A 10,960-nucleotide genomic window follows, 5' to 3' on the forward strand; every position below is an offset into this window, starting at 1 on the left:
ACCTGAGTGGGAACGTACAATGGGACAGTGCACAACTGCAAGAGAAGATCCTGGGCAGTAAGCACGTGAGATTTTGAGGCAAACAACAATGAAAACTGACCACAAAACTGGGATCGTGATGGAAAACTTGTGAGAAAAAGGCCAGTCTGCAGTTCAGGATGAAACAGTGAGTTTGATTCTTTGTTATATTTTGCCTAGTTCATCTGGATTTTTAATCAAAAATAAAGCCAAAGTCGGAGAAAGGATGGGCTGCACACCCTCTCACAGTGAGATTGCCAATACTATTGCAAGAAGTGGTCTTAAGGCTTTCAATAAACCCAAAAGTATTTTGCGTATTGATCCAGAAGATAAAGGAATCCCACTGCTTGTTAAAGGTTCATCTTGCTACAATATTGATGAATTCCACCAATATGGGATCCAGAGGAAAGACTACCTGAGAGCAAAGGAAGATAAACTATCAGAGCAGGACAAAAATGATAATTTGCAGTTATCTTCCAAGGCTCATTCAGATGCCCAGGTTTCCAAGGAAGACAAGAGAATTGAGAGGACAGCCACAGATGCTGAAGCTGTTATGTCCAAACTGATTGAGTCTCAAAAACATATCGCTGAGGCCATACAGATCAGAAAGCAAAGCTCCTGTGAATCAGAAGCGTCAGCTTTCATTTGGGATGACAAGAATGAAAGCAACGCAAAGCAAATCCCAAAGAAAGGAAAGAAGCAAAAAAATCATAAGCTGGCAAAGCAAGGTCGACCTAGCAAAATTAAGGAAAAGTCCATTTTGCCCCTGTGCGAGACAGAGAAAAAGGTAGATTTCCCAGAACTGCTTGTTAAGGCTCATCAGAGTGCATATGCCTACTTAAATCCCAACCTCTCCAAGTATGAAACTATGCTTCATATGGCCAACCAGGCTACCCAAACACAACTCTTCCTACAGCAGATGGTAAGCTTTCTCGTGCTTCGCTTTGATGAAATCAACCAGCTCTTGGAAGAAATTGCCAATGATGGGGAAAATCTTCTCAAAGACGTAGGTGGGAATCTGGCGTGGCCAGCAGAAAAAGGTGATTTGAAGGAGCATCCTGATCTTCTGCAACAACTACTGCAGTACACGATCAATAAAATGCAATTACTGAGTGGGACGCTGGCCTCCCTCACCTCCGGCGCCCTGCAGGAGACATGCAGCTACCTGCAGTCTGCTGCAAGCAACTTGGAAGAAAAACTGAAAGCAAAACAAAGCTTTGATGAGCGCCTGCTACGGACGGTAAGGCTGCTTGAAGCCTCAACAGTGGGATCATCTCAGTCCCACGGTGATGACAGGACTCTCTATTCTGAGGACAGTGGCATTGGCGTGGACAATGAATCCCTCAAAGAGTTCAGTGCTCTCAGCCAGCACGGAGGACCAGCAAGCTGTGATTCCTGTGCGCATGGACATCTGTCCCAAAAGCACGCCAGAACAGTGGAGCATGTGCGTGATGGGACAACGTCACCAGGCACAGCCGCATCCCATGACTGTGCACTTGAAAGGCATTTTAAAAATACATTTTATTCATCCATGCAGAGTAGGGAAGCGACTTCTTGTCAGGGTGGAGTACCAGAAGGCATTTCCACCATGCCCCAGTACGCAAGCTTGAGCAAAAGCCGTTCCTATAACTCCTTCCAGTCTGACTCTACTCAGGAAGGTGAACATTTCAAAATCTGTGAATCAACAGATTTTCCTGATGATGATGATGATGATGACGACGATGATGATGAAGGGAGCACCCTGGGGGAGGATGACGACAACACAAGTTTATCAGATATGGGGAAGGATGCCCTGCCAAGGAGGCCCCTGTCTTCGCCTGCGGTCACTGATAACACACAAAGGCAGTCCATCAAGAGAACGGAGAATGCAGAGACAGAGGAAATTATTCTGAAGATGAAAGATGCCATCAGTGAAAAAATCAAGTTTGTCCCAGCTAAATCCGGGTGTAAAGAATGGATAGAGGATGAGAGCGGAAGAGCAGTCCTAACAACAAGGCCCAGTACAGCAACGGGCAGCCAGAAAACCTTCGGGAAACAACGACGATCCAGGTCAGAGGAGTCCCTCAGAAGCCAGGCAGAGGACCCGACCCTCCTAGAGCTTCAGAGAACTCAAAAAGAGCTCAGCAAAAGGCTGGAAACATTTTATGGGAAGAAGGATACAGATAACAACCCGGAGCCTTGGAAATCAAGAACAGCACCTTATTTACAGGATGAGCAAGTTACAGCTAGGTCCTCTAGCAAACTGAAGGCGTGCCTCTCAAAAAATTTCAGCATCCTGCCTAACCAGGATAAAGTCCCTTTGTTCATGGTTGATCAAAATCCTGCCAACCAGCTGGATGAAAAAAGAGGCAGGAAGCCTTTAAGAGCTACTGTGCCCACCCAGGAGACATCAGGAGGCAAAGAAAAGGAGCCTTCTGGAACACAAATGCTCAGTGGCAGCAGCTGTGCCCCCCGACAGTCTGTCAAAAAGCTTATTGAAACATTCAGTCCTACTGATGATCTTGTAAAAGCCGCACCTTTAAGATCTTTAGGACCAATAAAGTGCATCAGAAAATTTGGACTTCCAGTCATTCCACCCACCATTCCCTTTCAGAGGGGCCTGGGACCTTTAAATCTTAAGCATCGTATTTCACCAGTAGAAGACACAAACCCTTCAAACACCAATGGAGTTTCTTCTAGCTTTCCAAATGCCTTTCTTCCTGCACCAGCTGCAGAATTAAGCAAGAAGGACACAAAGGAAGAGACTGATGAAGACATTGAGAACCTGCCACCACCACCACCTGAAATGTTAATGGACACTTCTTTTGACTTACATGAGCCTGAAGAAACTGTAAGAATAGAAGGAAACTCTTCAGAAGATGCCAAAAAGCCCGCCAAAACAGAATTTCATACTACTAAGAGAGCACAAGTTTCCCCAAAAATGAAAGCCTCCCTTCAGTCCATTGACTTATTGCCAAGTAAAAATATCAGCGGCCCCAGTGCGATCACTAATAAAGGTCTAAGGAATACTGGAGAAGGGGACGAGAAACTGCAGAGGTACTCTCTGGAGCTGAACCCTACCAACGTGCACATTCCTAGCCAGGAGGAGATATTGGCAACCCAGAGAAAAGAGGCTGCGGATTTGTACAAGCAAACCCATAAAATTATTCCTCTTCAAAATCCCAGTGGGGTTTCAAAACCATACAGCAACAGCTCAGAGAGCAAAGAGCCCAATTCACCTGCAACTTCAGTGCAATACCAGAAGCATGGTTCTCCCGATTTGCTCAGGAGAAACGAAAAAGGCTCAGCATTTGCCAGGAGGGTCTCCCCAACGAGAACTCCTCCTTCTTCTCCACCAACGGAGAAACGGATTTTCAGCCCCCCAACACACCACAGACACTCTCTGCAGGCTTTTAGCAACTCACAACCGAGCTCACCCACCATGCAGAGGAAACCCAGTCCCCCTACAAGTCCGAGGGTGCCCAGCCCACCCTTGCAGAAGAAGCTGCCTTCTCCACCACCCCAGCGAAAACCACTCAGCCCTCCCGCGGGTCACAAGCAAAGCTCGCCAACACCATACCGGCTGCTGGGCTCCCCAACCTACCGCCGGGATGCAAGCCCCCCTCCGTTCCCCACCGCCCCCTCCCCACCAACCTCCCCATCCCGCTCCTACAAGGGTCCCAGAGCTGGGCTGGATGCTGGAGACGAGCACCAGCTCTCCTCCTCCAAAAGGGGCAGCAACGTCCATTCGATATTCTGCCCGGCCACCTCTTCCTTATTCGAAGCCAGACCTCCACTGGTACCCACCAAACCCTCTGTGGAGGTGACCAGCCAGCCTGAAGCTTCACCGCTTTCCCAAAAGAGCAGTCTGCTTTTCCGGCAGCCCGGAGACCGGACCAGAAAGCTGTCCCTGAGCGCCGCCAATCCTCAGCCGTTCGTGAGGAGAAGCTTCTCTGACCGCCGACCAGGGGTCCAGTTTCGTCTTCCAGCTCCCGTAACAGCTGGCAGTGAACCTGCGCTTAACCAAGCAAGGTAAGAAACTTTCCACTTTAGGCCAAGGAAGCAGAAGTATAGCACTGTGTTGGCTTTCTAAACTCCTGATGGGAATTCAATGTCGTTAAGAGATTTCCCAGAAAAGTGCCCTGTTCATGTGCAGAACAGATGGCTGGGCAAAGATAACATTGTAGTTGGACTAGGTGATCAGTGTAGGACCCTTCCAACTGAAATGTTCTTTTCTATTCTCTTCTATTGTCTTGCCCCGGATTTCAGTAGACTACCAGTCTGAACAAAAGAAAGAGTTAACTTTCCATGGCTTGCTCAAGCCTTACACATCTGCTGTGACAGGCACCCCAGGGAAAATTCAGTGTTGGTTTCATGGCACAGAACTCCCCTTATTTGCGTGGGGGCTAAGGACATCCACATTTAATTCTTAAAAGCTCTGAAGTAACCCTCAGGTTATAAACATCTTTAAATAACCATGAGAAGGTAAACTTGTACCAAGAGGAAGGGTATCGTTCCTAACATCAGCCTCTAAGCCAGTAAACTGTTCAGCTGAAATCTGTATTAAAATGTTTCAAATCAGCTGGCAAGAATGACGGACAGATAATGTGTAGGCAAGGATCTGTATGGACGTAATTATAGCTTGAAATTTTGAGCTTCTCCTGTAGGCTTTCGGATCTAGGTGCTGATTTCAAGTCTGATGGGTCCACAGCCCAAGCCCAGTTTTCAAAGTGGAAAAACCTCCCATGGCTACTGGAGATTTATTGCTCTGAAAAAGTCAGTTTAAAGAAACTGAAGCATCAACACACGCCAATTGCATGTTTGCAACCATTGGTGGCCATTTTTAAAAAACCTGGGCTTAGCTTTAAATTTTCACTACCACTTAAAAAAAAAAAAAATCACAAAACCAGCCAGGAAACAGAAATGGGTATTTGGGAATACTCAAAGATCAGCGTAACAGCCTGGAAGTACAAAGTGTTGTTATTCTAGTTTCTTAGCATCTCAGGATGTTTAAGTCCATTAAGCTCTAAGCTACGCAAGAGGATTAAGACCCTTCTCAGGTAACATTTCCTCACGTGAGGAGTATTTTTACTCCTGCCACAGAACAACTGAAATCACGTGAATTGTCCCCACGAATAGGGATTGCAAGACCAACTTTAACAGGAGATAAAATTGCACTTGTAAGTGCACAAGCACTCCGTGCATTGCGAGCACAGGGACAGTTGCGGATACTGAATTCAGGTGTCCAGGCACTCCCTCCCCAAAGACAGAATAAGGACCAGGCTTCCCACACTGACAGTAGAGGAACGTGCTGAACAAAACATGCAAAAAACACTGGGAAATGCAAACCGTTTTGCATTCCCAGTTCTAATACTGCATTATATTCTGACATTTGAAGATTTCCTAAAAGTCCCGTATATTGTTGCTAGGTTTTTTGTTGTTGTTATGTACTGTGTGAAGTCAGCTTTGTCTACTCAGTGACTGCTAGCAGAAATAAATGTTTTCAAAAGAGACTTTATGTCAAGCCTTGCAAGGCAAAAGCCCTGGCAGTTTTATGGATCAATTTTAAAAACAGTCTATTATAAATTGTTAGCTAATTTATGCTTCAATGGGGTGTATTATCTTTCTATTGTAGTCTGTCAGAGCATAGAGAGTAATATAAAAAAACCACTGTAAATAAAATCATCCTTTTCATGCAAAAAAAATATATATCCTAGTGTTATAATATACAGCATTTTGGAAGAATGAAATATATCCTGAGCCAAATTCGGCTTACCATTTATACAAACGGACATCAAAAGTAGTCCTACTGAGTTAGTCCAAATTTATATAAATATAAGCAAAAGGGAAATTCAGCCCATTAATTACCACATGCAGTGATTTAAGATGCAATACACTTAAAATAAGCTGCCTGGAGTAAACTTTTACAGACCTTGCATTGAATGGCCTAATATGAATATCACAGCAAATGCGCCGACAGGCAGAGAAGGACCATTTTAGGAATCAGCACGTGGCAAAAGCTCTGAGAGCCCCTCACATCACTGCTGGTCACCTCCTCCCGCGGAGGACCAGAGCAGTTGCCACAGCTGTGAGCACCGCACAGATGCTGACCCCTGCTCTTACAGCAGATGCCATAACAGACAAACCACCACACTCTGATCCATCTTTCTCCTTCAAGTTCATTAAGCATCCAAGGTTTCCTCTGCTTTGCAATTCATTCAGCTGACAGAGGGAAATTTCAAAATGTCTCCCTAAACCAGATGTTATATACCTAAACCTCCTCATTCTGGCCATGTTTGTACCTGGTCTCAAATTCACAAGCTATTCCCACCCAGCTGTCAGTCTCCTTTCCTTCATTCCTTACCATGCTCTACGTCTCCTCTCCACATACAACAATGCCTTTTTTTTGTCTGTGTGTGGGTTTTGTGTGTTATTAGCAGCTTCAAGCACTAGTCACAGGAGGGAGGGGATACAGAGGCAAACCTGCAATAGCATCACTCTTTTATAGGTAAAACATTTTGAAAATCAGTGAGTTAGCCAGTTTCTCCCATGCTCCCAAACTCCGGGATATATCCCTCCACTTTTTCCATGCCCAATTAAAACATCCATTTGCTGAGAAACAGATTGCTAAAGAGAGGAGCAACGTGTTCCTCATCAGGCAGCTGAGTGCCCTCTCCCACCCACCCCATTTTAGCAGAAACACCAAAAAAAAAGAGGTGACTTCCATCTCATTTTGCTAGCTGGCATTGCCAAACGTCAGTGCTGTGCGCAGATTTGCGCGTCTCCTGCACACTCACTGCTCCCCTAGAAGGCAAAAAGTGCTCCTTTCCCAAGCACGTCTCCTGCCCATCCCATGCTCTAAGGAATAATCAGGACTTAAAACGTCGTTAGCCCTAACTAGGGCTGGAGTTAGAGCTTTTGTGTTTAGTCTAGGGTACCTGGACAAGAGTTTCAGGGCTCAAGTCAGTACAACTGGTTCCCATTTGGACAGCCTGTGGCTGGATAGACTGAGCTAACTTTGCTGGTTTCTAAGCTTGGTCGTTTGACAGCAATCAGCAGTTATTGGCATTTTATCAAGGCATAACACGTACAATTGTTCTGCCCATAGAAATCCTGTTAGTCTGTAATAGGATTTCTGTGTATGCAGTTAAACAAAACAATATTTCATTGAGAGTGCTAATATCCCAACAGGTAGAGCAGAGATAGAAGATTAAATGCTATTGCCTTTAAGATATTGTTCAAGGAGGGCTTGAGAATGGATTGGGTTGACTGAATCAGGCCCAGACCTTCTGCAATTGGGGGATATTTGAATCTGAGTTACTTTCATGACTGGTCACGTATCACAAATCTCTTCATTCAGCAGTTCAAATCATTAAAGTCCTAGCAGTCCGAATAGGAACATAACAGCTTGTCTGTAGTTGAAGGCTAATTCAGTTTAGCAATTTATGTACTTAAAATACAATAATGGTTCCCAGATAATTCTGGAATATTTCCTCATGTTGAGCTTAAACCACTTTAATTTGTTTCAGCAACACAGGGCACATTTCAGCACGAAGGCCCACGGCATGAGATATTCATGACTAGCTCCACTGCTATAATCAATCTTGATTCATAAAGTCCCTGTGCCCCTAGAGATTGCCAGCGCGACCTCAGGAACATCATTTACACATTCTGTGTCTCAGTTCTCCTGTCTCCAGAGTGGCAGATTTATACCACCAGAATACGCATCCCACGGCCACGTTGGCATATTTGAAATCACTGTAAGCACGCTAAGCAGATGCGTAACAGAGGTAAGACCTGTCCTCCAGCGGAGTCTGGAACAAGACTTTTCTCTCAAATCTGTCTCTATCTGCACGTGAACCCAGATTCATACTGATCCCCTGTTAAACATACGAAATGTTTGCTTCCCAAGAGAGTTTACGGGAGGGGACAGTACAGTGCATTTGGCATCACAAGAATAAAATCTGGATGGTGCACATAAAGAGCATATAAACAGGAGGAGACAGGGAATGACATAGTATCGTGCAGCATTTGTGCTTTGTGGGTTAACGTGGTCTAATCAGCCCTGTTTTAAAAAGTCACAATTCATTAGACTCTTAACTTAAGCATCTTTCCTTCTGCAGCTTGGAGGAGAGCCCTAGAAAAGCCGGCGACTCTTGGAACAGCCCTTGCGTCCCCGAAATCAAGGAGTCCAACAGATCCGCTTCCCACCCTGAGCTCTACGTCGTGGGCCAGGGGCTGCAGAGGGACTGACAGCAGAAGCACCCGCAAAGGCAGAGGCACGAGCAAGGCCGGCGGCCCCGGAGGGAGGAAGCAGCCTTACCCAAGCCTCCAAAACGTGGCTTCATTTTTTTCTCGCAAGGAAACGGTATGATGGCATTGCATTTAAAACCCAAGCTGGCCCCAACAACCTAAGGAAATATCAGCAGAGTGGTAGCCAGCTGCTTCTCCTTTGGATGGCATTTCACGGTTTAACTCCAAGATTTACATTGAGCGAAAGAAATACTTTGCAGTTGGGTGAGTCTGAGGCAAACTGATTCGGTAAAGACAGGTAGCCAAGTCCTTTGTTTCACTGTTTTGCTAAAGGAGTTAAAAAACTTTCAGAAATGATCATTATTTGACATGTTATTTATTCAAGAGGCACCACAGTTTCAGTTATGTAAAAAGCGGCTGTTGTGACATTTCCGGGGGCGCGGGGAGGTAAAATCCTGAACCAATTGAGTTTTATTGCAAAAACATCAATGGCTTCAGCAAAGCCACATCTTTACACTAGGTATTTATCAACATGCAGAGAGAGAATAAGGTCAAATACAAGTTAAAACAAAATAACCCCTTTTAAAGGAATAAAATTAGGGATCTTATTCCCTCAAAAAGGCTTTGATCTTCTAAATCACCTTTGATTATCATGTAATCTCATCACCTCTAGTTTCCAGGGTACAAGGCTTAATCCTGATTAGAGTAGTTTTGTAATAGCCCAATCAAACAACACTATAAATCCCGAGGCACCTAAGGACATGTATCCTTTTTTTTTTTTTTTTTTTAAGAGAAGAGAATGCTAGCATAGAGAATCACATTCTCCCCAAAACAAATTTATATTCTTTCTGATTTATGCAGTTTGAGGGGATTTATTGTAAATTCACTGAATAGTCTAGGCAGATTCTTGTTCATAAAAACACAAGTTATTTACAGTCGATTAATCCTAGGCTTTTACAGCACCCACTGGAATACAGTTTCAGAATTTACTGGATCTTGCTCACCTAACCAATTTATCATCACAATTAAGATGCAACTTTATGTAATTTTAATTAATTTAATTTGACATGTTTTCATATGCAACTTTAGTACAGAACAAGATCCAGAAAAAAAGCCATTTGTAGTCCTATTTTGATAGGAATAGTTTTAATTTTTCCTACAGTTTTCATGATGGTGGTATCTGGGCACTTCACCTTCACACAGTATTTTTAATCCTTCTTGCCCACCTTCATGATGGGGGAACTGAGCCTTGTCTTATGCTGTACAAGGGACCCCTTTGGATACTGAACTCCTGAGTTTTAGTCCAGTGCCTTAATCACAACCATCCTTCTTCAGTTATCTCAGTGCCATTTTATGACACAGACACGGGGAAACCTTAATTGTCATATTTAAGGTAAGGTATTGAATAGAAAGAAGTAACTCGCGGTGAATAGATGCTTTGGATCGTCAGGGGTTTGTGAGCTTGAGGTGGCAAAGCAGCCATAGCCATAGTGTACAGCTAGGAGATGTCAGCAGATCCACCTTGTAATCACACCGGCAGATGCACCATCCCATATTAAACTGGGAAATCACAAAGGAGGTACTGCAAAGATCATCAGCAGGGCAAACTCTGCAGGCCAATCTTCCCCCTCATCAGAAGTGTAGTTCTCTCCCAGCTGCATAAAGATCCAAATACATTTGCAGGCATTTTGTGTTTGCCTGTTCTGCTGGCAGTAACCACCCAGAATAGAAACAAACCAGAAACGTGACAGCAGAAAACCAGCACTTTGCATCCCTAAATGTAGCTTTCAAGATGAAAACGTAACAGAGTGGGAGGGCAGCTTCTGCACAGTTACTACAATCATTTTATCTCTTTATGGTTTCATGCTGAAATTTCCCAGCATCCATGGTGGGTGGTAAGAGAAAGTATTTATTTATATCCCTCAAGCGCCAAATTCTTCTGTGGTGTAGGAGCTACAGCAGCGCATCAAGCAACACTTCATTTCAGCAGTGAAGCTGGAAACCTCCTCACATGTGTGCTAGCTGGGCATGGAGTCAGCCAAAGCACCTTTCCCCAAAAACCAGGCTCCCCTGAAGACATGGTACATGAGCTGGCATCCTACCACAGCATCTCTCCCAGCTTTGACTAAGGCTGTGGTCATCGGGAGGCTCAATGGAAACACAACCCCACCTAAACGCTGCAGCTGCTGAAGGATTCTGATGCTGCCCTAAGGATGCTGCAGCAAACTGAGCGTTATATTCAAGAAACAGAGCTTCTCCAGGAGTGATCTACAAGTCTGTTGTCATGAACTCATGACGACATACGACTAACGGATTCTCTTCAGTACAGTTAATGTACAGGACTAATGCAAATAAGGTGTTTACCTTCAATTTGTATTGCAAGTATGAGATTAAGAGTAACTTAGTATGCAGGAAATGATGGTTTGGCTGGTCACCTTTTAAAAAAAAAAAGTTTTTTTTTTTTAACAGGTTTTTTGGACAACACTTCCATTTTTCATGAATACAACATTTCTGGAATATAATTGTTTTATAAGACCGTACTCAACTTTAAGATTTATTTTTTACTGATGTAAATAAATCAGAGTTTTTATATGCAAGGTATGAGTTTGATCTCTCTTACATTCTATATGCAACCAGCTTAAATCTTAGCCCAATGTTACACTATTGATTCCTTCCTTAGTGCACTAATTAGGTGCCCTGCGCTATAAAA

General features: G+C 44.1%; 1 protein-coding gene across 1 annotated transcript; it reads left to right on the forward strand.

Moving 5' to 3' along the window:
* Positions 1-244: 244 nt before the first annotated feature.
* PCARE (photoreceptor cilium actin regulator) lies at positions 245-8,250 on the forward strand. The gene is made up of 2 exons (XM_075148170.1): positions 245-4,029; positions 8,121-8,250. Exons 1-2 carry the CDS (start codon positions 245-247, stop codon positions 8,248-8,250), a joined length of 3,915 nt encoding a protein of 1,304 aa, XP_075004271.1.
* The last annotated feature ends 2,710 nt before the right edge of the window (positions 8,251-10,960 follow it).

The sequence above is a fragment of the Calonectris borealis genome, chromosome 3 (assembly GCF_964195595.1).
Source record: "Calonectris borealis chromosome 3, bCalBor7.hap1.2, whole genome shotgun sequence".
Taxonomy (NCBI): domain Eukaryota; kingdom Metazoa; phylum Chordata; class Aves; order Procellariiformes; family Procellariidae; genus Calonectris; species Calonectris borealis.

Bases quoted from the DNA above. Each gene is read 5' to 3' on its own strand.
- PCARE (XM_075148170.1), top strand. From the start codon at position 245: ATGGGCTGCACACCCTCTCACAGTGAGATTGCCAATACTATTGCAAGA. The intron at 4,030-8,120 runs GTAAGAAACTTT...TTCCTTCTGCAG, and splicing joins CCTGCGCTTAACCAAGCAAG to CTTGGAGGAGAGCCCTAGAA.